General features: G+C 45.8%; 1 protein-coding gene across 1 annotated transcript in view; it reads left to right on the top strand.

Moving 5' to 3' along the window:
* The window catches only part of LOC131186096 (collagen alpha-1(XXVII) chain-like), a 238,539-nt gene extending 225,708 nt beyond the window's left edge, over positions 1–12,831 (top strand). The window contains exons 55-61 of the mRNA XM_058159356.1: positions 1,139–1,174; positions 2,191–2,217; positions 2,474–2,539; positions 3,599–3,770; positions 4,381–4,490; positions 7,121–7,333; positions 9,450–12,831. Of these exons, the coding sequence (XP_058015339.1) occupies positions 1,139–1,174; positions 2,191–2,217; positions 2,474–2,539; positions 3,599–3,770; positions 4,381–4,490; positions 7,121–7,333; positions 9,450–9,596 (771 nt within the window). The 3' untranslated portion in view covers positions 9,597–12,831. The remainder of the gene's footprint in view (positions 1–1,138; positions 1,175–2,190; positions 2,218–2,473; positions 2,540–3,598; positions 3,771–4,380; positions 4,491–7,120; positions 7,334–9,449) is intronic.
* The last annotated feature ends 12,804 nt before the right edge of the window (positions 12,832–25,635 follow it).

Here is a 25,635-nt window from a genome sequence, read left to right as displayed (position 1 = left end):
CGCCCGCCCCCCTCTCCGTCAGAGGAGGAGTGGGACATGACAAGGTGCTTCCTTTCAAAAGGCAACTGGACGTTGTTCTTTGAAGATGTTTCGCTTCTCATCCAAGAAGCTTCCTCAGCTCTGGCATAGCTAAATGTCTATGGAGATTCTCCGTCATCCCAGGTCATGGTTGTCCCGAAGGTGCTTTCTTTCAAAAGGCAACTGGACTTGTAGGGCACAGAAAAACCTCCAAGTGGCCTCAACGATGCTCAGAAAGAGCGCTAAGGACCGGATGACTGCCAGGTATATAAATCTTTCCATTCCCTACCCTTCAGTCAGAACTGAAGAAGCTTCTCGGATGAGAAGCGAAATGTCTTCAAGCAAAAGAAGAAAGTCCAGTTGCCTTTTGAAAAAAAGCACCTTTGGGACAGAGAAGAAAAAGAGTGTGTGTGTGTGTGTGTGTGTGTGTGTGTGTGTGTGTGTGTGTGTGTGAAAAAGAGGAAGACAACTTTGGAAAAGAGCCTCCCACTCCTTCCCCTCATACATGGTGGTGTTTTGCATCTCCAGTTCAGCCACCGTGTTCTGTCCTCCTTCGCCTCCGTCCGAGTGATGGCTTAATTAGCCAGCACTATCAGCTCTGGCAGCAAAATAACGAGCGTATGCCAAGTGTCTCTGTTATCTCCCTCGACGCCGATGAGTCACCCAGGAAAAAACTTCAGCTCTTAGTTAATCAGTTGATTGGCCTGCTATGAAGAGGCACAGCAGCTCTTGCTGCCTTTATATCCTGTGGGGTGTGGCTCCATGACTCAGCACTTCCTAGGCCTGCCCCACCCCTGCTTCTGTTGTTCCCGCCTCTCCTGCCTACGAAATCTAGGGTCCAGCCAGGCCTGATTGCCATCAGCTGGGTCTGAAGGCGTGGCCTGGGGGGGAAGAGTCAGGGGACGGAGGCCTCGTTATCTCTTCCACCTGGCTTGCCTCTGGCTCCTGGAGCTGAGCCAGGGAAGCCAGTGCTCCCGAGATAAGTCCTGATGGCCCTTCCCCCTCACTTTCCAAGTCACTTTGTGGCAGGAGGCCCGGCTTGGGGGGCGCAGACACAACACACCGGCTGTTCAGGTTGTGAAGGATCAATCGTGATTAATCTTGAGTCTTGTCTTCCTAGGGTATCCCAGGAGTCCGAGGACCTCCAGGCCCCCCAGTACGTATTTAAACTGTGATTTGGGTTCTTGTTGCGTTTGTCTTAAATAGCACACAATGACGGCTGAACCTTTTCTGCATCTGGGCTGTGGAATCTGAATGTAAGAGAGAGCAGTAACAATAGACTTATATACCGCTTCACGGTGCTTTACAGCCCTCTCTAAGCGGTTTACAGAGTCAGCCTATTGCTCCCAACAATCTGGGACCTCATTTTACCCACCTCGGAAGGATGGAAAGCTGAGTCAACTTTGAGCTGGTCAGGATCGAACTGATGGCAATGGGCAGAATTAACCTGCAATACTGTATTCTAGTCACTGTGTCACCATGGCAAGGAAGGAAGGAAGGAAGGAAGAAGGAAGGAAGGAAGGAGAAAAGAGAAGGAGAGAAAGAAGGAAGGGAAGGAAGGAAGCAATAGCAATAGCACTTAGACTTATATACCGCTTCATAGTGCTTTACAGCCCTCTCTAAGCGATTTACAGGGTCAGCCTCTTGCCCCCAACAATCTGGGTCCTCATTTTACCCGCCTCGGAAGGACAGAAGTCTGAGGGAGGGAGGGAGGAAAGGAGGGAGGGAGGGAGGAGGGAAAGAAGGAATGGAGGGAGGGAGAAAAGGAAGGAAGGAAGAGCAATAGCACTTAGACTTCTATACTGCTTTACAGTGTTTTTACAGCCCTCTCTAAGTGCTTTACAGAGTCAGCCTCTTGCCCCCAATAATCTGGGTCCTCATTTTTACCCACCTCAGAAGGACGGAAGGCTGAGTCAAACTTGAGCCTGGTGAGATTCGAATTGCCAAATTGCAGGCAGCCAGCAATCAGCAGAAATAGCCTGTAGTACCGCACTCTAACCCCTGCGCCACCACGGCTCATGGCTCTTTCTTTACACCCTAAAGCATCGGAGGGACAGCTTTCCAACTCGACCTCTCCCTGTTCCTGCTAGTCCTCCACGGCCGTCAACAGCCAAGAATTTTATCTTGATTGAACTTGCTTAGCGCTTCATACTTTGTCTCTTATCTTTACAGGGCCCACCAGGAATTCAAGCTGCATTTGTAAGTTTTCTGAATCCTCACTGACCTTAGCATTCGGCAAGTTTGGGTGGTTTGTTGCAAAAAACGAAAACAAAACCCAAAATGAAACCATGAAACCTTTGGGAGATACACGAGACTGCGTGATTCTTATTTCATTTACGCCTCATAATCTCCACCCCGAACATTTCATCATGAATCCTGACTGTGCATGTATTCTATCTGCATGGATTTTCTCCTTCAAGTCTGCCATAACTATGTTTTTTCTCCTCTAATCCAGAGGCAAGATGACTTCGATGTAGCTTTCCACTCCATGTTGACTGCCAGTGCTGTCTTCAGGTCAGAGGTAAGCAGTGGTGGGCTGCTGGGGGTTCGGGAGAATCTCTAGCTAAGATTCTGTGCAGTTCGGAGGACTGCCAAATCCCACTCCTGTATGGCCCCTTCCACCCCTCTCTACCCCTCCCAGGAGTCCCCATGTGCCCGTTTTGGATGCAGATAAGTGCAGGGCTCAGGGAGGGTGACAAATAGGCCTACCGGAAGTTCAAGAAAGCCAGAAATGGGCCTTTTTCTGGCCTCCAGAGTGCCTCCAGAGCCTGGGGAGGCCCTTTTTGCTCTCCTAGAGGCTCAAGGAAAGCCTCTGGAGCCCGGGGAGGGAGAGGGTACAGTGACGTCGCGACGAACGATCTGGAGGCTCCAGAATCGCCGTCGAAATCTTCACATCTGGAAGGTCTAGTTCGGACCGCACTGTCCCGAAGGGACAGTGATTGTTTAGGGCACACTCTGTGTCAAGGTTCCAGAAAAACCTCTTCTGCATAAAAAAAACTCAGAAGCCATTGTCTTTCAGAGTTCTTTACTAGCAAAAGGAAACTGGCACACGATGAGTGAAATTCCAAAACTGAACTTCCGGATTCTTTCCCCAGTTATACAAACCCCAAGAGTCCCAGCCCCCTTACCCCTGTGCTGGTCACATGGTCCCACATTCTCCCAGTTCATTCGAATATTTTCTCGCCACTCTTCCTGCAGATGTGAACACCATCCGACCTTGACCGCCTGAAGAATGTTACCATACCCTTCAACCCCCCTTCTTCCCCTCAGGGGAAAAATGTGGCAGCGTCTGGAACCCTAAGGCCTAGTATGGTTTCCAGGCCTGACACTCTGTAGACCCTAGGGATATTGCAAGATCCCTGGTTGGTCCAGAGGAAGCCCTTTTTTCCGAAGTAGAAGACACAGCCTGGTGCTGCTAAAATTGGGACACCCCTTGCTAAAATTTTTGAAGCCCACCCCTGGAAGTAAGCCACAAGAGCTTCGGAGATCTTTAAGGAAGACTCTATGAAATGCCAAGATGGGGGATGGGGGAAGGATCGGCCACTGCAAGGAATCCATCCGTGTCTTCTCTCTTTCCCAGCAGAGCTACGAACAGATGGATCGTCCAGCGATGGATCAAGGAGGGGAGATCTTTAAGACCTTGCACTACCTCAGTGTCCTCATCCAGAGCATCAAGAGACCCATGGGGACGAAGGAAAACCCTACCCGCATTTGTAAAGATCTCATGAACTGTGAACAGAAGATGCAGGATGGTAAGCCTCCATCTGCTCCCGGATGGACAGCAGACAGATAAATATTCCCCCAAGATCTAAATCAGTCCCGATGCCTTAAAGAGGAGGAGGATGGACTTCATGTCTAGATTTGCATCTATTTGGCCCTAAGGTCTAGATTTCATTCCTTCATGAACTTTCAATTGGGAGAAGGTCTGGGCTATTCCCAGGCCATTCCAGCAGTGGAATAGGATTATCTGGAAGAGGGGTCAGCAACTTGCGGCTCTGGAGCCGCATGTGGCTCTTTCATCCCTCTGCTGCGGCTCCCTATCACTGGTCGGCTCCACAATTGATAGGACTTTCGGTTAGGGGAAAAAGGACACCGCACTAGGAGTCTCTATGGTGGGGGACGTGGACTTCCGGTTGGCTCCAGAATTGAATGGAGGGCTTCTGGTTAGGACTTTTGTGGCTCTTTGAGTATTTAAGGTTGCCGACCCCTGATCTGGAAACTCCAAAAAAAAAAAAAAAAAGTGGTGTTATTAGCCACCAAACCTCAAAAATACTCTTTTTCCCAAAAGGTTTCTACAATTTTGGCCACTTGCTTCTAGCTGGATCTGTCCTCACGTGTTAATTTCTCTCTCCTCGTCTTCAGGTGTGTACTGGATTGACCCAAATCTCGGCTGTTCTTCAGACAGCATTCAGGTCACCTGCAACTTCACCCGAGGAGGTCAAACCTGCCTCAACCCTATCACAACGTCAAAGGTACGTTGAAGGCGCGCACGGTTTTTAGAAAAGCCACTGGAACGTGACATTTCACGTGCCGGCCAACTCTTAAAAACAAGGACGTTTTTATTTTCTGAATATGCCTGTGGTTCTACGTGGGGCACAGAGAAGTTCTTGGAAAGGCAGAGAATGTATCTGGGGCTTGGCTGCACCGTTTCCCATTTTAGATATATATATATAAAATGGGAAATGGTGCAGCCGAGCCCCGTATATATATATATATATATTCAATCCCAATAAAATCTTTGCAAAAAATAGAATAAAATTAAAAACAGGCAGATAGGGAGCCTGGCACACGCTGCAGTGCCCATGTGGTTGGCACGTTACTTATCCTCGTCGTAAGTACCAGGTTCCAATTGTTTAAGCTTTTAAAAATAAGCTGAAGTCTTAAGCTGAACCTGGAAAGGAATTACTAAGCGAGTGACATTTCCCCCCCCCCCAAAAAAAAACAAAAAGACCGAAGTGGTATTTTGGCTCAGTTGAAAATTCTTTTAACGGATAACCTCAGGCAGTATATAGCCTGGAGCAAAACAGTTTGTGAATAAGGAGAGCAATTATTTCTTCTTCTTCTTCTTCTTCTTCTTCTTCTTCTTCTTCTTCTTCTTCTTCTTCTTCTTCTTCTTCTTCTTCTTCTTCTTCTTCTTCTTCTTCTTCTTCTTCTTCTTCATCTTCTTCACCTCCTTCTCCTTCCTCTTCCTCTTCCTCTCCTTCTCCTTCCTCTTCCTCTTCCTCTTCCTCTTCCCCTTCTTCTTCTTCTTCTCCTTCCTCTTCCTCTTCTTCTTCTTCTTCTTCTTCTTCTCCTCCTCCTCCTCGTCCTCCTTCTTCTTGTCCCCCTGTCTGAATAGAATTGAGATGGAGAATTTGAGATGCTACTGGCGCACGATATCGTCCAGAATTTCAGCCATGCCATCCTCTTGTGCCAAGCAGCAAGTAAATGCCTCTGTTTTTGTGAACGGGTCTTGTAGTTAAAGCGGCCCGATTCATTCATAAAAATCGAGACATTAGCAAGGTTGGCTGCAGGAAGTTACATCCAAGAAGGATGACTCTTAGTGCAAATCCGTGTTTATTTGTCCATAGCAGTAGCATTTACACTTATATACCACTTTACTGTGCTTTACAGCCCTCTCTAAGCAGTTTACAGAGTCAGCCTTGGAAGGATGGAAGGCTGAGTCGAGCTTGATATGGTGATAATCAAACTGCAGGCAGTCGGCAGAATTAGCCTGCAACACTACATTCTAACCACTGTGCCACAAGAGCTGATAGATGATAGGTAGGTAGGTAGGTAGGTAAGTAGATAGATAGATAGATAGATAGATAGATAGATAGATAGATAGATAGATAGATAGATAGATAGATAGATAGATAGATAGATAGATAGATGATAGATAGAGGGAGAGAGGGAGAGAGGGAGAGAGAGATAACAAATTTCATTGTATACATGATGTACAATGACAATAAAGGCTATACTATACGATAGATGAGAGAGAGAGAGAGAGAGGGATATAGAGATAGGTAGGTGAGTAGGTAGATAGATAGAGATAGATAGATAGTTAGAGATCGAGATAGATATAGAGACAGACAGACAGACAGCAATCCTGGATATAAACTGGATATAAACAATCCCTCACATCCTGGATTTAAACTGTTTCAACTCCTACCCGCAAAACGACGCTATAGAGCACTGCACACTAGAACAACTGGACACAAGAACAGTTTTTTCCCAAAGGCCATCACTCTGCTAAACAAATAATTCCATCAACACTGTCAAATTATTTACTGAATCTGCACTACTATTAATCTTCTCATCGTTCCCATCACCCATCTCTTTCCATTTATGACTGTATGACTGTAACTTCGTTGCTGGCAATCCTTATGATTTATATTGATATACTGACCATCATTTGTGTTGTAAATGTTGTACCTTGATGAAGGTATCTTTTCTTTTATGTACACTGAGAGCATGTGCACCAAGACAAATTCCTTGTGTGTCCAATCACACTTGGCCAATAAAAAATTCTATTCTATTCTATTCAATAGCACTTAGACTTATATCCCACTTCACAGTGCTTTCCAGCCCTCTCTAAGCAGTTTACAGGGTCAGCCCCTTGTCCCCAACAATCTGGGTCCTCATTTTGCCAACCTCGGAAGGATGGAAGGCTGAGCGGACCTTGAGCCGGTGAGAATCAAACTGCCAAATTGCCGGCACCCAGCAATCAGCAGAAGTAGCCTGCAGTACTACACTTTAACCACTGCGCCACCGTAGCTCCTAAGTGCAAATCCGTGCTTATCTGACTAGTGGATAGTCAAAAATATTAGATTTGTTCCTCCTTTGTGGTTTTATACATTTCCCGTGCATGGTTGCTTAGGTATAGTTGAAGGTCTCTGGAATGGTGGAAAGTTATAAGAACGTATCTTTTCTTTTTATGCACACTGAGAGCATAGGCACCAAAGACAAATTCCTTGTGCGTCCAATCACACGTGGCCAATAAAGAATTGTATTGCATTGTATTGTAAGGTGGGTTTATGCATGAAGGTCTCAAGATGTTTCTCCTGGCCAGAACGCCGAGTCGACATCTTTATCCTAAACTCGTGTACTTCCCCTTCTCCAGCTGGACTTCGATATTGGAAGAGTACAAATGAATTTCCTTCACCTCTTGAGCTCTGAAGTCGTTCAGAACATCACCATCCATTGCTTGAACGTGCCGGTTTGGCCGGAAGGACCATCAGAAGGGGCATCTGTACGCTTCAAGGCCTGGAACGGGCAGCTGTTTGAACAGGGAGGAGGGCAGCTCACGCCGGATGTTGTAGTGAACCATTGTAAGGTACGGAAATCCTCCGGTCAAAAGGAGTTGGAAGGGTTGGGTGCTACCACCCCACGGAGAAGATAGTGTGATTTGACAATGAAGATCTAGAAGTATCTACCCTGGACAGGTCTCCTTCTCCAAAGTGTAGCCGTTGACATGTTGAAGGTGTTTTGTGTTTTTTTTGTCTTTCGAGTTGCTTTATTATCCAGAGCAGAGGTAGACAGCTCAGGCTGAAATCCCGCTGAACTCAACTCAGCATGGCTGCCAGCCCAAAAAATTGTGAGAGCTGTAAGCAAAAACATCTACAAGACTTGTCATAAAGGTGCAACTGGGCTCTCTTGTACTAGCTCTGATTGGATGGTGGGGAATGGAAGGATTCATTCATCCATCCAGTCAGAGCTTCTCTTCCTCCTCCTCCTCCTCCTCCTCCTTTCCCTTCCCATTCCTCCTCCTCCTCCCCTCATTTTCTTTTTGGTCAATCAAGGAGCTTGACCTAAAGTCAATGTTCTGTCCCCCCCACCTCACCTAAGAAAACATACATGCCAATGTCTGCCAGCAATTTATTTACAAGTTGGCCTGGTTTCCTTTGGCTGAGGAAAGTTCTGGCAGCTATTCTTCAAGTGCCTGCCAAGTTCTTATCAGGGTGTTTACAGTCCGTTGCCAGAGCAACCGGGAGTCTAAAGAATGGTCAAGAGTTACTCATGAAAATCCAAGGCTTAAATCCAAAAACTGTCTGAAGCTCACACGATGCAGTTCATCCTTAGTAGCTTTTGTCCGTCACAAGGGCCAGATGGCAACCCCACCTGCTTTTATCCCCTGTGGGGTGTGGCTCAGTGACTCAGCACTCTCTGGGCCTGCCACACCTCTTCCTCTGCTGCACACACCTCTCTTGCCGACACTGCCTAGGGTCAATCCAGGATTGACCCTAGACAGTCAATCCTCGTTGTCCTCTATTTGTGAGGGCTCTGACACGCCTTCTTCCTGGCCTTCCACCAGCACTTGAAGTATTGCCAGGAAGGAGGGACCTGGAGAGGAAGGCCTTGTCGGCTGCTCTCCCTCACTCTCTGAGTCCTCTTCCTCCATGAGGACAATCTCGGAGGCCGGAGTCACAACAGTCAAATTATTATTATTATTATTTCTTCTCCTTCTCCTTCTCCTTCTCCTTCTCCTTCTCCTTCTCCTTCTCCTTCTCCTTCTCCTTCTCCTTCTCCTTCTCCTTCTCCTTCTCCTCCCTCCTCCTCCTCCACTCCTGGACTTTCATGTTTTGTTTTGTTTTTTCTTTCAAAACATTTTGCTTCTCATCGAAGCAGCTTCTTCAGTTCTGAAGAACTGAAGCAGAACCGAAGAAGCTTCTCGGGATGAGAAGTGAATCGTCTTCAAAGGAAAAACCAAACCAGAAAAAGTCCAGTTGCCTTTTGGAAAAAAAGCACCTTTGGGACAACCATGACCTGGATCAGGGGTCTCCAACCTTGGCAACTTTAAGCCTGGAGGACTTCAGCTCCCAGAATACCCCAGCCAGCAAAGCTGGAGGACTTCAGCTCCCAGCAAAGGACTTCAGCTCCCAGCAAAGCTGGCTGGGGAATTCTGGGAGTTGAAGTCCACCAGGCTTAGAGTTGCCAAGGTTGGGGACCCCTGACCTGGATGACTGAGAATCTCCATAGACATCTACAAGGCTTCAGGTTGTCTCTCTGTGCTACAAAGCGTTGGAGAGGAGACTTTTTAAGCAAAAATGCAAAAGCACCCCCCTGCTGGTAGTTTGAATGAACTGCATGCTGCTGAGCTCCTTCACTTTACTACTTCCTCTCCTCCTTCTCCATTCCTCCCTTCTTCCACCCCCTCTAACCTTCTTAGCTCTAAAAGTGAAACTGGATATATAATGCACGAGATCGTCACTCTTCGCATCGATTATTATGGTTGTGGGGAGGGGAGGGATGGGTAGGGTCAGCCAGTCCTTGGAACCACCGTTCAGTGAACCAGATTAAAATTAACCTCCAGTTTTCCCGAACTGGCTGAATCCCACTCCTGGCTTTGCAATGGATTTTCTATGTTTTCCTCCCTTGGGGAGGCTGAGTTTCCTTATCTCCATCCACACGTGGTTTGAAGGACATAACCATCAGCTTTCCTCTTCACTCAGATTCAAGACGGTCGATGGCATCACACCCTTTTTACCTTCCGGACGTACGACATCCAGCGGCTGCCAATTGTGGGCATTTATAACCTTCCACCAAGCAGACCGGGAAAGGAATATTTCCTTGAGATTGGGCCAGTGTGTTTCCTCTAGAAGTCAACTTTCTTGGCACTCCATCCTTTGGCTTCTTTTGGAAGAGAGAAGCTGCGTCTTCAGCCAGGACACTTGGACCTCTGTAAGCCCCGAGATTTGGGGCTTCAGCACTGGGACCATGTCATAGGAGAAGACTTTGCAGATCCAACTTCCGAGACGGCCAGTTGAAGTAGACATTCTCCACCTACGGATGGACTCGTTCCCCTTTCTTCTTCAGCCAAAGGAGGTGGGGGGGGCGGAAAGTTGCTTGCAGAAAACCCAAATCTTTTGTGCAGTTTTTGGGTCACCAAGCATAGCATTCCGGGACGCAGGTCCTTTTCTTCAATCAAGCAAGAGAGGTTTTGCTGGACAAGACAAAGGAAGTGATTTGGAAAAAACCGACGTTGCCATCTTATTACGTACGATAAGATTATTTTGTTTTGTTTTTTAAAATCTGCTCACTGTTCTGGAACAGGAAGGATGATGATGTGCAATATTAAACAGAGAGAGGAGAAAGAGAGAGAGAGAAAAAAATATATATAGATATAGATATATATTATTTAAGGCAAAAAAGAAGGGGGAAAAAATCTAAACAAAAGCGAGCGAGATTCTTCTTCCTTTTGGAAACGAAAAAAAGAAAAAAGAAAACATCCCTTCGACGCAGGGTGGTGAGGGGAGGTACGTCACCCCACCTAAGTGGAAAGGGGTGAATAAACTTTGGTGCTACATTGTAGAAAGAGAAAACAATAGAGAGGAAACAAAAGAGGGAGAGAGAGAGGGATAGGCCTTTCTAATTTGATTCTACCTCTCACTATGAAAATACTTGGTGCTCTTTTTATTTTTTCAAGAAGTTGTAATTATATATATATATATACACACACATATATATATATGAGTAAAACTATTTAAAACTCCTCAGAGGTGCTACAGTGTCTCTTAACAGCCTTCCCCTAGATTTCATTTGCAGGGGAAAAAAAGATTTCATTTGCAGGAAAAAAAAACAACACAACAACAACCGAAACACAGGGCGCGTTCTTCTTACTGGTACAGGAACGATAACCGAGTTAATTTAAAAGTGCATTAAATATTCTCCAGATTTTTTTTTTCTGTGGAATTGGAACAACTTAGCAACAGGACGGGTGGGAAGGCAGGGTGTAAAATTGAAGAGTAGTTGTTAGCTAATATATATACCTATATAAATATATATATATATATATATATAAATATATACCTGGATGCAGGGGTGGGATTGAAAGTTTTTAGCAACTGTTTCTCTCCCCAGGTGCTGGTTGGGTGTGGCCATGGGGGCGTGGCCTATTCGGCTTCCTACACCACAGCATTTTTATCCTCCCCAGGCTCTGGAGGCTCTTCTCAAGCCTCCGGGAAGGCGAAAACGGCCTTCCCCAGTGTCTGGAGGCCCTCCTGAGGCTGGAAATGGGCCCATTTCTGGGCTTTCGATACTTCTGGTAGGCCTGTTTTTCACCCTCCCCAGCCTCCAGAGGTTTTCCTTGAGCCTCCAGGAATGCGAAAATGGCCTCCCCTGGGCTCTGTAGGTCCTCCAGAGGCTGGAAACAGGCCCGTTTCCGGACTTCCGGTACTTCCGGTAGGCCTATTTTTCGCCCTCCCCAGCCTCCAGAGGTTTTCCTTGAGCCTCCAGGAATGCGAAAATGGCCTCCCCTGGGCTCTGGAGGCTCTCCAGAGGCTGGAAACGGGCCCGTTTCCGGACTGCTGATACTTCCAGTGGGCCTATTTTTCGCCCTCCCCAGGCTCCAGAGGTTTTCCTCGAGCCTCCAGGAACGTGAAAATGGCTGCCTCTGTCATCCAGAGGGCCTCTAGAGGCTGGAAACGGGCCTGTTTCTGGACTTCCGGTACTTCCGGTAGGCCTGTTTTTCGCCCTCCCCAGCCTCCAGAGGTTTTCCTTGAGCCTCCAGGAACGTGAAAATGGCTGCCTCTGTCATCCGGAGGTACTCCAGAGGCTGGAAATGGGCCCATTTCTGGACTTCCGGTACTTCCGATAGGCCTATTTTTCACCCTCCCCAGCCTCCAGAAGTTTTCCTTGAGCCTCCAGGAATGCGAAAACGGCCTCCCCTGGGTTCTGGAGGTCCTCCAGAGGCTGGAAACGGGCCCATTTCTGGACTTCCAGTACTTCCGGTAGGCCTATTTTTCGGCCTCCCCAGCCTCCAGAGGTTTTCCTTGAGCCTCCAGGAATGTGAAAATGGCCTCCCCTGGGCTCTGTAGGTCCTCCAGAGGCTGGAAATGGGCCCGTTTCCGGACTTCCGGTACTTCCGGTAGGCCTATTTTTCGCCCTCCCCAGGCTCCAGAGGTTTTCCTCGAGCCTCCAGGAACGTGAAAATGGCTGCCTCTGTCATCCGGAGGGCCTCTAAAGGCTGGAAACGGGCCTGTTTCTGGACTTCCGGTACTTCCGGTAGGCCTGTTTTTCGCCCTCCCCAGGCTCCAGAGGTTTTCCTTGAGCCTCCAGGAACGTGAAAATGGCTGCCTCTGTCATCCGGAGGGCCTCTAAAGGCTGGAAACGGGCCTGTTTCTGGACTTCCGGTACTTCCTGTAGGCCTGTTTTTCGCCCTCCCAGAGCCTCTGCAAGGGGGCTGCACTTACCTGGCATCCAAAGTCGGCCACGTGGAGACTCCTGGGAGGGGCAGGGTGGGCAGGGCCAACCAGTCCCTGTAACTACCGGTTCGGCGAACCAGATTAAAGTTAACATCCGGTTTTCCCGAACCAGGATGAACCAGCTGAATCCCACCCCTGCCTGTATGTTTGTGCTAAGTGCATTCGGTCTTAAGGAACAGAGGCTATAATATTTTTTTTTGAAGTGTGTATTTTTGAGAATGTTTGTGTTAGTCCAGCTTCTTAGTCTGGGCTGCGAGGAGAAGAAAGTTATTTTAGAAAGTAAACTGATGTATCGTAGCTTGTCTATCAATAAGGGACCCCGTTTCAACATCGGTTTTCGGGTCTGTCCATACGATAAAAGAAAAACCAGAGACCGAGAACAGAGGTATATCGGAGTCGTCGGCATTCATTTTTGTCTTGGATATTTGTTTGTTTGTTTGTCTCCGTTGTCATTCTTGTGGCCGTTTCTCTGTTTTGGTGTGTTTGCGTTCCGTAGAAAGCTAGACCTTGTATCTGTAAAGTTGGAACTCAAAAGGGAAAAAAACAACAACACAACAACGCAAAAACAGGAGGTTTAATAGTATGGTAACTGTTTCTTTCTTTCTATATAAAGAATGTCCTAATGATGGAAGCGAGGTCACTAGTCTGTCCGTTGCTTGCTGACTTTTCCTGGGTATTTTTTTTTTTTTTGTATGAAAAGAGAAATAAACAAGATGTGTGGGATTTTTTGGGAAAGGGGGGGGCGGGGGAAAAAATAAAAATAAAAGCCGTCTGCTGTTCCTGTTTCATTGAGCAAAAATGTAAACTGAACTTTGTCCTTTCTTGCTTTTCCGTCTTTTTTTAAAACAAAACAAAACAGGATTTTCTGTGTCAAATGCAAATCTTACAACTGAGTGGATCCCAAAGGTGCTTTTTTCAAGAGGCAACTGGACTTCATTTTTCCTTGAAGACATTTGGTTTCTCATCCAAGAAGCTTCTTCAGTTCTGACTGACTTCCGTCCTCCACCAGAACTGAAGAAGCTTCTTGCATGAGAAGCAAAGGAAAACCGGAAACCATTCCTGGCTAATCTTCCCCACACACTGAGAAGAAGCGTATCAAGTAAGATCAACGCCTTGTCCAGTTGCCTCTTGAAAAAGCAACCTTTGTGATAAAACCATATCCTGGATGGCGGAGCATCTCCATAGACAAATGGAGTGAATCCAGAATAAATATACTTTCTTCAACCTGGTGCACATTGAATAGGATTTCGGCGTAGGATTCCAGCTCCTGGCATCCCCTGTAGAGTTTTTATTTGTTTATAGCAATAGCAGTTGCACTTAGACCGCTTCACAGTGCCTTTACAGCCCTCTCTAAGTGGTTTACAGAGTCAGCCTCTTGCCCCCAACAATCTGGGTCTTCATTTTACCGACCTCGGAAGGATGGAAGGCTGAGTCAACCTTGAGCTGGTCGGGACTGAACTCCGCGCAGTGAGCAGAGTTAGCTGGCAATACTGCATTCTAATCACTGCACCACCAAGGAAGGAAGGAAGGAAGGAAGGAAGGAAGGAATAGCAATTGCACTTAGATACCACTTCTCAGTGCTTTACAGCCTTCTCTAAGCTGTTTACATAGTCAGCCTCTTGCCCCCAACAGTCTGGGTCCTCATTTTACCCACCTCATAAGGATGGAAGGCTGAGTCAACCCTGAGCCTGGTGAGAATCGAACTGCCAAATTGCAGACAGCCGGCAAAAGTAGCCTGCAGTACTCTAACCGCCAATTACCTAACCTTCGGACCTTTCGCCGTGAATTGAAAACGTACTTGTTTATCCAAGCAGGACTGGCTTAATTTTTTAGATTTTTTAAATTTTTCGAATTTTAATAATTTTAATTGGGGTATTTTATTTATGGGTCAAATTTGACGGTTTTAATTTTCGGCCATTTATAGAATAGGTTATTTTAACTGTGGTTTTAATTTGTATATTGTACTGTTTTAATCTGGCTGTACACCGCCCTGAGTCCTTCGGGAGAAGGGCGGTATAAAAATCCAAATAATAAATAAATAAATAAATAAATAACCGCTGCACCACCAAGGAAGGAAGGAAGGAAGGAAGGAAGCAAAGAAGCATACAAGCAATAGCAATTGCACTTAGACACCGATACCACTTCACAGTGCTCACTCTAACCCCTGCGCCACTGTGGCTTATGAAATTGATTTGCCTAGCCCTTCTCGTATCCAACGTAAACGTTGAAAAGCATTCAAACCGTCGATCATTAAAATAAAAGTAGAAGCCGATTAAAAAACAACAACATTAAACATCCTCAATCCATAAAAGGAGTTTGGGAGCAAAGGGCTAGGACCGTTTGGGAAACAGGCTCCTTGCTAAATCAAGGTAAAATTAAGATTGCTGCAGAAATATTTCCACCCACAACAAATCTTCCTTCCCTTTCCTTCCTTCTCTGGCACCATCCACGCCTTCCTTCTGCAACTAGGCAGCCAGGTTGGGGGGGGTGGCTTTGAAACCCCCTGCCCGTCCTGGTCTCCTGGGGTTCTTGCAAAGCGAGACAATGAAGTAAACGGGAAATGGGGGGACGGCAAATTCTGGAATGGAAGGCGAGGCAACAGCTGACATCCATTGGACCAACACCCAAATGCAGAACCTGAGACTCCTTGCAAGCTCCTGCCAAGACACGACACGGCTGGCTCATTCCCATGGCCAAGGCCAACATAATGTGTGGGCAGTGAAGGAGGGGGGATTAGGGAAGGGGGAGTGGGGGGGGCTAGATTAGGATTTGAGCCGCTTCCGGGGTAAAATGAGACTCTCCAGCTGGTGCTAATAAGGCGAGCTTGAATTGTATTGAGAGTTTCTGTCCCACTCTGAAAAATGATCAGATGACCCATCATCGGAATAAGAGAGTCGGAAGGGACCATGGAGGTCTTCTAGTCCAACCCCCTGCTTAGGCAGGAAACCCTGCACCACTTCAGACAAATGGTTGTCCAACCTCTTCTTAAAAACATCCAGTGTTGAAGCATTCACGACGTCTGGTGGCAAGTCATTCCACTGGTTAATTGTTCTGACTGTCAGGAAATTTCTCCTTAGTTCTAAGTTGCTTCTCTCCTTGATTAGTTTTCATCCGTTGCTTCTTGTCCTGCCTTCTGGTGCTTTGGACAATAAATCAGAATAATAGACTTGGAAAAGGGCCCTTGGAGGTCTTCTAGTCCAGTCTCCTGCTCAAGCAGGAGACCCTGTGCCATTTTTCAGACAAATGGTTGTCCAATCTCATGTTAAAAACTTCCCACGATGGCGCATCCACGACCTCTACAAGCAAGCTATTCTACTAATTGTTCTCACTCTCAGGAAATTTCTCCTTAGTTCTAAGTTGCCTTGATGAGTTCCCATCCATTGCTTCTTGTCCTGCCTTTAGGTGCTTTGGAGAATAAATCAGAATAACAGAGCTGGAAGGCCCCTTGGAGGTCTTCTAGTCCAACCCCCTGCTCACTCAGAATAAATCTGGGGGGGAAAAAACATCCCACCCTTTTTATTCAGAATAAAGAATTTCTAGAGTTCATTCTAGAATGAGTGCAGAGAAGAGCAGCCAAGATGATTAGGGGACTGGAGGATAAAACATATGAAGAACGGTCGCAGAAATTGGGTCTGTCTAGTTTGATGAAATGAAGGACTAGGGGAGACATGATAGCAGCCTTCCAATATCTCAGGGGCTGCCCTAAATAAGAGGGAGTCAAGCTATTCTCCAAAGCACCTGAAGGCAGGACAAGAAGCAATGGGTGGAAACCCATCAAGGAGAGAACTTCCACAATGGGTGGAAACCCATCAAGGAGCAACCTAGAACTAAGGAGAAATTTCCTGACAGAACAATTCATCAGTGGAACAACTTGCCTCCAGAAGTTATGAATGCTCCAACACTGGAGGTTTTTAAGAAGATGTTGGATAACCGTTGGTCCGAAGTGGTGTAGGGTTTCCTGCCTAAGCAGGGGGTTGGACTAGAAGACCTCCAAGGTCCCTTCCAACTCTGTTATTCTATTCTATTCTATTCTATTCTATTCTATTCTATTCTATTCCATTCCATTCCATTCTATTCCATTTCATTCTATCCTATCCATCCTAGCCTATCCTTTCCATTCCATTCTATTCTATTCTATTCTCTGTACTCTATTTACTCTACTCTCTTCTCTTCCAGTTTCTATTCTATTCTATTCTATTCTATTCTATTCTATTCTATTCTATTCTATTCTATTCTATTCTATTCTATTCTATTCCATTCCATTCCATTCCATTCTATCCTATCCATCCTAGCCTGTCCTTTCCATTCCATTCCATTCTATTCCATTCTATTCTATTCTATTCTATTCTATTCTATTCTATTCTATTCTATTCTCTGTACTCTATTTACTCTACTCTCTTCTCTTCCAGTTTCTATTCTATTCTATTCTATTCTATTCCATTCCATTCCATTCCATTCCATTCCATTCCATTCCATTCCATTCTATTCTATTCTATTCCATTCCATTCCATTCCATTCCATTCCATTCCATTCCATTCTATCCTATCCATCCTAGCCTGTCCTTTCCATTCCATTCCATTCCATTCCATTCCATTCCATTCCATTCCATTCTATTCTATTCTATTCTATTCTATTCTATTCTATTCTATTCTATTCTATTCTATTCTATTCTATTCTCTGTACTCTATTTACTCTACTCTCTTCTCTTCCAGTTTCTATTCTATTCTATTCTATTCTATTCCATTCCATTCCATTCCATTCCATTCCATTCCATTCCATTCTATTCTATTCTATTCTATTCCATTCCATTCCATTCCATTCCATTCCATTCCATTCCATTCCATTCTATCCTATCCATCCTAGCCTGTCCTTTCCATTCCATTCCATTCCATTCTATTCCATTCCATTCTATTCTATTCTATTCTATTCTATTCTATTCTATTCTATTCTCTGTACTCTATTTACTCTACTCTCTTCTCTTCCAGTTTCTATTCTATTCTATTCTATTCTATTCTATTCTATTCTATTCCATTCCATTCCATTCCATTCCATTCCATTCCATTCCATTCTATTCTATTCTATTCTATTCTATTCTATTCAGACTCAGCGCTTTGGTGGTCCTTCAGAAAGCAACCTCTTTCTTCGACCCCTTGAACCAGATGGAAGATCAATCTCTCTTCGGTGGCGGAGACGAAAACAGAAGCCAGGCCAAGGATACGGCTGAATGGGGCCCAAAGGACTTTTGTTGCCAAACAGTAAATCAGCAGCTATATAGGAGAGTCCTGTAAAATCAGAGGGGAGCTGATAAATGTGTATTTCTGGAAAGAAAGGAGCTTTTGATTTACCGGGACGGAAGCACAAAGGAAGAATAGCGAACAAGCCAAATTGCTTGTGAGAGATTTCAAGAAACCGTTTATTTCTTGTGTTTTTCCAGCGATTTTCCTCTCCATGTCTTTTTTTTTTTTAATGTGTGGCCGGTAGTTCTCACCAGGGGGCAATAAAAGCCTGACTTAAAAACCCAGCCGTATATATTACACGTTTATATTTGTAGTTCCCGCCAGATATTTCTCCAGCTGCTTCTTTTCTTAGCTTTGTCCGTTGTTGTTGTTGTTGTTTCTTTCTTCAATGAGTATTTCAAGCTGAAATCTGCTGAGTTGGGAGTAAGGCCCTTTAATCCATCTCAGTGGACCTTATCTAGGAGTAAGGTGTAATTTCTGTCCGGTTCCATGGTACTGGATTCCATAAAGGCACTTCTGGCTATCTGACGTTAATTTTAAGAATTGTTCAAGTTAGCTTTTTCAAATAGACTTGATCTGAGGTAGAACTAGAAATAGAAATAGAAGAGAAAAGAAGAGAGAAAATAGAAAAAAATAGAAGAGAAGAGAGAAAATAGAAGAGAAATAGAAGAGAGAAAATAGAAGAGAAATAAAAGAGGAGAGGAGAAAATAGAATAGAAATTGAAGAGAGATGATAGAATAGAAATAGAAGAGGAGAGGAGAAAATAGAAGAGAATAATAGAGAAAGAATAGAAAGAGAAAGAGAAGAGAGAAAATAGAAGGGAAAGAGAAGAGAGAAGAGAGAAAATAGAACATAAATAGAAGAGAGATGATAGAATAGAAATAGAAGAGGAGAGGAGAAAATAGAAGAGAAGAATAGAGAAAGAATAGAAAGAGAAAGAGAAGAGAGAAAATAGAAGAGAAATAGAATAACTTTATTGTCACTTTGAATATATGCTAATTGGCATACATTAAAAATGAACTTTCGTTCCATACAGCTTTTAAAGGGTCACCACCTCCAATTTTACATTACATAAACATGACAAGATACAGAAGCACGACAAGATTTGTCGTAGTCTCTCTGCAAACAAAACTATACAAAAGCATCATTTGCAGATCATTTCCCCCCCCCAAAATCTATTCCTGTTTCTTTAAAACAGCTGTTTTTCCTCTGCTCTGGTGATATCTCAGAAGAACAATATGCCACATAAAAACTGGCGATTCTAGGAAATCTGGTTTTGGCTACCAGCTGTGTGGAAGAGGGAAGGGAGAAGGAGAAAGAACACAAGAAAAAGGGAGGAGAAGAAAAAGGAGGCGCAGGGAAAAAGAAAGCTAGGAAGAGGGGAAAGGAGAAGGGGAAGGGGAAGAAGCAGAGGGAGGAGGAGAAAGCAAAAAGGGAGGAGAAGGGGAAGGAGGAGAAAAAGAAGAGAGGAGGAGGAGGAGGAGGAGGAGGAGGAGGAGGAAAGGCAGAGGGGAGGAAGAGGAGAAGGAAAAAGGGTAGGAGAAGAGAAGGAAGAGAATAAAAGGAAGAAGAAAAAGGAGAAGAAGGGAAAGGAGAAGAAAAGGGAGCAGGAAAAAGAAGGCTAGGAAGAGGGGAAAGGGGAAGGCGAAGGCGAAGAAGGAGAGGGAGGAGGAGAAAGCGAAAAGGGAGGAGAAGGGGAAGGAGGAGAAAAAGAAGAGAGTGAGAAGAAGGAAGAGGAGAAGGAAACAGGATCGGAGATGAGAAGGAAGAGAAGAAAAGGAAGAAGAAAGGAGAAGAAAAGGGAGAAGAAGGGAAAGGAGAAGAAAAGAGGGAGGAGGAGAAAACAACAAAGGAGGAGAAAGGGAAGGAGGAGAAAAAGAAGCGAGGGAGAAGAAGGAGAAGAGGAAGGGCAGGAAAAAAAGAAGAGGCAAAGGAGAAAGGAGGAGGGGAAAGGGAGAGGGAGGAAGAGGAGAAGGAAAAAGGGTAAGAGAAGAGAAGGAAGAGAAGAAAAGGAAGAAGTCAGGAGGAGAAAAAAGGAGAAGAAGGAAAAGGAGAAGAGGGAAGAGGAGGAGATGGATAATGAGAAAGAGAGGAGGAAGAAGAGGAGGAGGAGGAGGAGAAGAAGAAACTATTGTCATTGCCTGAAAAAAGTTTTCCATCCAAAATTGGGGGAGATTCTCTCTTTTCTTTGAGAAAGAAATATTCCTTACCTTCCTCCTTAACTCAAACGCCAAGGAGCCATATTATTTCCATTGCTGCTTTGCAACAGGACAGTTGCAAAGCAACGCAAGCCAAAATCTATTTTTTTTCCCGTTCAGCCTGGGACCCCTCAAGTACCCCGAGACTACAACTTCCATCCATGGTGAACCCTGCTCATGCTGGCCAGGGCTGATGGGAACGGTAATCCAACACCCTTGGGGACAAACAACCCCAGCGGGCAATTATATGCCGACACAATTCGTTCCCCGGTTTTGCTAACCCCAGTAAACTGTAAGGAAGCCGAGTTTGATGCCAATCTCAACATTTCAGGCGATGCCAATCTCAACATTTCAGGGCCTGGTTTTTTTACGACCAGCCTTAGATACCCCCCCCCCCTCAAAAAAAAAACCACAGCTAGGTGGAAATAAATTCCCAGTTTTGAAGGATTTGCCAATGACCAATCTATGCCATGCATGACCAGAAATTTGAAGGTTGAGCTGGAATGGAGGAGAGAGAGGGGGGAGGGAGGAAAAAGGGGGGAGGGGGAGAGAAGGAGGGGAGAGAGGGAGGAAGAGGGAGAGAAGGGGAGGAAGGAGAGAGAGAGAAAAAAAATGGGAGGGGGAGAGAGGGAGGGGGAGAGAGAGGGAGGGAGAGAGAGAGAGAAGGGGAGGGAAGGAGAGAGAGAAAAAAAGGGAGGGAGGGATGGAGAGAGAGGGAGAAGGGGAGAGGGAGAGAGAAGAAGGGGGAGAGGGAGGGAGAGAGAGGGAAGGGGAGAGGGAGGGAGGGGGGAGAGAGAGAGAGAAGGAGGAAATTGAATTATCCAAGGCAAAATGTACTTTGAAATTCCCCACTGTTTGAGTAATGTTTAGTTTGCATGCAAACCTTAATTATAGTTCTTTGGCTGGGCCTCCTAAAGTGATAGTTAGGTTTGTCAACGATGGGAATGCACAAAACTTGCATTCCTCCTGGCTCCTATCTCAAAATTGAGTTTCTCTTCTTTTAAAGGAGGGCAGCTGATCGCTGCAATATTCTAAATTTAGGCCAGGCGGTTCTGCAAATTTGCAAGGAAGCAATCTGGAAAGGTCTAATGATTTTTTTTTAAAAAGACATAAAAAAATAAATACTAAGCCTTAAGATATTTCTTTGCATAGGGCTGTTTTCTCTTACTTGGGAGCCAGGCTTCATTTGCACCTTCTTCTTCTTCTTCCTCTTCTCCCAAAGATGCTTTTTCCAAAAGCAAAGGACTTTTTTTTTCCTCCGAAAAGGTTTCACTTCTCCTCCGAGAAGCTTCTTCAGTGCTGGAGAAGAACTGAAGCAAAAATTGAAGAAGCTTCTCGGAGGAGAAGTGAAACCTTTTCAAAGAACAAAAAAAACGAAACAAGAAAGTCCAGTTGTGGTTTTTTTGGGGGGTAGTGGGGGGCGGGAAGCACCTTTGGAACAACCCTGACTTGGATGATTGAGAAGCTCCATAGATGCAGTGGTGGGATCCTTCCGGTTTAACAACCGGTTCGGTGATTGCGTGTGCACAGTTCAACGAAAAATCACCTTCCGCGTTAATGCTAGGGAATTAAAACAGCTAAGGCACTGCAATCCACTCTGCTGCGCTAATCAGCTGCGAAGAACAGCTGATTGTCGGAGCGAACCGGTTCACTCTCAGCTGATCGTTGGATCTACCGATTCGCCCAAACTGGTAGAATCCCACCCCTGCATAGATGTCTTGCTGGGATAACTTTCTATCGTGTAGAAAGGACGCTCAGATCCTTCTAGGGAACGGAGGAACTGAATGTGGAGCATTGTGTGATGTGGTCAACCACCACATTAATCGGAAGGAAGAGGGGAAGGGAGGCAAGGCGCAACTCCCTTTTCCAAGTCTTTGTAATTTGAGGCTCAATCTTGCCTTAGCTTTCTAAGACCGACCATTAAGAGGCCCTGGTAAATTATAAATGGGAGGTGGGGTGGGGTGTCTCTCTTTTGAGTCCCCCCCTCCTACAAGCTGGGTTGGAAATGGGATCGTGGTCGAAGTAGCCAGCCAGGATGTTATTTCTCTCCTGCCTTGAGAAAACCTAACGCCAGGAGTGAAATGCTACCGGTTCAGACCGGTTCGCCTGAACCGGTAGTAATAAATGCTACCAGTTTGTCCGAACCAGTATTTCCAACAATCAGCTGTGCTGCGCTATTTATATTCATTTATATTCTAAATATATTTATATTCATTTATATTCTAAATTTATATTCATTTATATTCTAAATCACTCGGCACAGCTGTCCCCCCCCCCACTGTTCTACTTAACTCTCTAGACTCAGAAAAGGCTTCTTAATCCTCCTATTCCAGCGCTGCACGGCAGCCCCTGCAGATCGCCTGCGTGCAAAGCTTGTATTTGGCGCTCACCGCACATGTGTATGCGAAGCGAACTGATAGCGAAACGAAACGATAGCAGACTTCAGAGCATTTCACCCCTGCCTAACGCCCAGATGGGACATGGAAGCTTCCCGCAAGAGGGTCTATGAAAATTACGGCCAACTCAGCCAACAGTCAATTCAGCATGGCCAACTCGCCAGGGCCAACTCGTTGCAGGATAACTCGCCGTGGCCATCGCGCCCAGGACAAGAGTTACACTAATATCAAAGAAATGGTGGGATAGAACCATTCATTCATTCATTCATTCATTCATTCATTTATTAAATTTCTATACCGCCCTTCTCCTGAAGGACTCAGGGCGGTTCACAGCCAACGTAAAACAGAATTCATACAATATACATAGATAAATTAAAAGCACTGTAAAAATCTGATTAAATTTTGGCTAACAATTAAAATTAAGTTATTAAAATCAAATAATAAAACCCCAGTTAAAACACAACACATTAGGCTAGCCCTGCGTGATGGTACAAGAGAGTCTTGAGCTCGCGTCGGAAGGTCCGGAGGTCGGGGAGTGATTGTAACCCCAGAGGAAGCTCATTCCAGAGGGTAGGAGCCCCCACAGAGAAAGCTCTCCCCCTGGGGGTCGCCAGCTGACATTGTTTGGCTGACGGCACCCTTTATTTTTTTATTTATTTAGATTTTAGATTTCCCTGAGGAGACCCTCCCTGTGGGAGCGCATAGGTCGATGGGAGGCTACCGGTGGCAGCAGGCGGTCCCATAAATACCCCGGTCCTAAGCCATGGAGCGCTTTAAAGGTGGTTAAAGGAAGGATGCCAAAGGAAGGACAGAATGAAATGTGTTCAAATGTTTTTTTTTCATTTATTTTAAATATTTAAATAGAATCGTTAAATCGTCCCGCAACGAATTGTCCCGTGGTGAGTTAGCCGTGGCAAGTTGTCCTGTGCAGAAAGTTGACCTTGATGAGTTGGCTGTGGCGAATTGACTGTAGCAAGTTGTCCCATTCCCCACACAAGCGCGACCCCCTTGGATGTATCAGATGAGAATTTCTGGAGACCCCTAAAGCAGAGGTCCACAACCTTTGGGGTCCCCATAAATCAGGGGTGCACAATCTGTGGGCTGTGATCCACTACTGGGACACAACCTATTGGCCACCAGGCCACGTGAGTAGCTGGTCGGTGTGCGCGCACGTACACACACAGGCCCACTTGTGTTGGTGTCACCACGAGCATCTCGGGGGTATGCATCTGCCCCTCCTACACACACCCTCTTTCCACCCCTCCCCCCACTCTGGGCCACCAACCCAGAAAGTTTGGGGAACTCTGACCTAAAGGAGGTGAGATATTGGGGGAACCCAGTTGAGGGAAGGCTGAAGTTCAATTCAATCAAAGGGAGCTGACTGCAGCTGTTTCAGTCTTTTTGCTTCCCTTTCTTTCTTGGAGGTGGAGGCCAATGGCAGGTAGTCCTTGACGTACGGCCATTTGTTTAGTGACCAAAGTTACAACAGCACTGGAAAGAGGGGACTTATTACCATTTTTTCCACACTTAGTGACCGTTGCAGCATCCCTCATGTGTAAGAGGTGGGTTTTGCCGCCGGTTCGCGGCGTCCACGCTCACTTCGCACGCGCCCAGCTTCAAAAACGTGGCTAAGCGATTTGGTGGATTATTCAAAATGTCCTGAAGAAGAAGATAAAAGTTCCTGCCGCAATTTTTCCTTTTGGGAATTATAACGGATTGTACAGTGACTGAGATTAAATTGATTTTGAATTTAATAACAGCAGCAAGGCTGTTGATTGGACAATATTGGAAGAAAAAAGAGTTACCTACAATAGAAGAATGGATATTGAAAGTTACTAACTTGGCTGAGATGGCTAAAATCTCAGCCTTTTTGAAAGACAATACACAGGAAAGATATTTAATTGAATGGAAAAAATGGATTGATTATTTACAAAACAGATATCAGATTAAGAGATATCAGATTGCCTTTGAATAATTAGGATGTATTATTTTATATAATGGGGGGGGTTAGGAAATGAAAAGATTTGGATGAGGTTAATTGGATTAGAAGGGAAAATTTTATTCTGTTTGGTTTATGTATAACAATACCTTTTGATTGACCTGGGAAGCCGGAGGGGTGGGGGTGAAGGGAGGGGGGAAGGGGGTTTGCGGGGGAGGGGAAAGGGGGAAAAATGTTTTTGTTTGTTAAAACTTTTTCAATTAAAAAAAACAACGTGGCTAAGCAGGATGGCATAGCGACGGGCTGGTTGCCGCTAGCGGTTCGCCTGAACTGATGCGAACCGGCTGAATACCATCACTGCTCATGCGGCCCAGTTCTGAATAGCCTGCGGCCCGGGGGTGGGTGGGGGACCCCTGGATTAGAGGAGACAGGCTGATTTAAAACAGGAGGCCTTTACACCACGCCCAGCTTGATTGTTCCACCTTACCAACATTATCAACTGGCTTCTGCCAGAGGCTGGGTGTTCCCTCTTACGGGTGGAGAATAAAAGAGGAGCTGGCATTGCACATTTGTTTACCCATAATGGGCATTTCCTTCTCGCCCTGCCAGCCAGATTCTCCAAGCCGGCTCGCCCATTATCCACCGGAAGCAACTGCGTTGTTACCTTTGGCCTTTCAAAGTTGGCAGAGGAGGTGAGGTTCACCGTACTTTGGCCCCACCCAGCCGGACATCAAAGCCAGCGCTCTCTCTCCCTCTCTCTCTCTCAATAGACAGTTGGGCACACCTGAGAATTGCTGCCAGGGAGGTTTGCTTGGCAGGTGACCAAGGAGAAGAAAGCCGGTGGGCGTCTCTCCTTGAGGCCTGATGACCGACAGGTGCGTCACCGCCTCGCGATGAAAGGAATGGGAACCGAGAGGCGAAATTGGGGCATCTCCGTGCCACCGAGGCTCTCTCCCTTTGGAAGACAAATTAAGGCGTCTGTCTTGACCGCAAGCCATTTTGAGAGTAACAGCGGGGTGAAATTAGTCTTTTTTTTTTTTAAAGGGAGTCGGTTGGAAAGTCCTTCCACGCAACTGCTAATATTTCACAGAGGTTAAGCGAGGAGCAGAAGAGGACAAATGATTTCCATCTGCTGGGTTTTTTTTTTTGGAGTTGTATATTTCAGTCTGCGAATTTCTCAGCAGCTTTCATTCATTAGGAAGTTCTCTGAAGAAACCCGCCATCTCCTCCCCACCCCCAATGTCTGGACTCATGTGTGTTGGATGCTAAGAGTCCCCATGATGTCCAGTGGCCCCCCTAGACCAGGGGTCTCCAACCTTGGTCCCTTTAAGACTTGTGGACTTCAACTCCCAGAGTCCCTCAGCCAGCTGGCTGAGGGACTCTGGGAGTTAATCCTAATCTTAAAGGACAAGGTTGAGACCCTGCCCTAGACATCTCCTGGACATCCCAGCGAAGGCGTGAAGGAGCTAGTATTTGGAGTGTCTCCTGAGGCCTTCAAGATCTGGCTTCCCAACACGAGAGGCTGAAGTGCGATGGGGACACACGGGTGGTCTGGCGTATTGAGCTAGCCATCTCTTGCCAAGTTTCCTTGCCGAGCACCTTTGGGGAATCTACCCTGCACAGAGAGCAGGGGGCAAAAGGAGAGGGAGAAAGGGGGGAGGGGG

Source organism: Ahaetulla prasina, chromosome 16, assembly GCF_028640845.1.
Source record: "Ahaetulla prasina isolate Xishuangbanna chromosome 16, ASM2864084v1, whole genome shotgun sequence".
NCBI classification, from domain to species: Eukaryota; Metazoa; Chordata; class Lepidosauria; order Squamata; family Colubridae; genus Ahaetulla; species Ahaetulla prasina.
The sequence above is the reverse complement of the archived record's forward strand: the minus strand, read 5'-3'. Positions and strand labels throughout refer to the sequence as shown.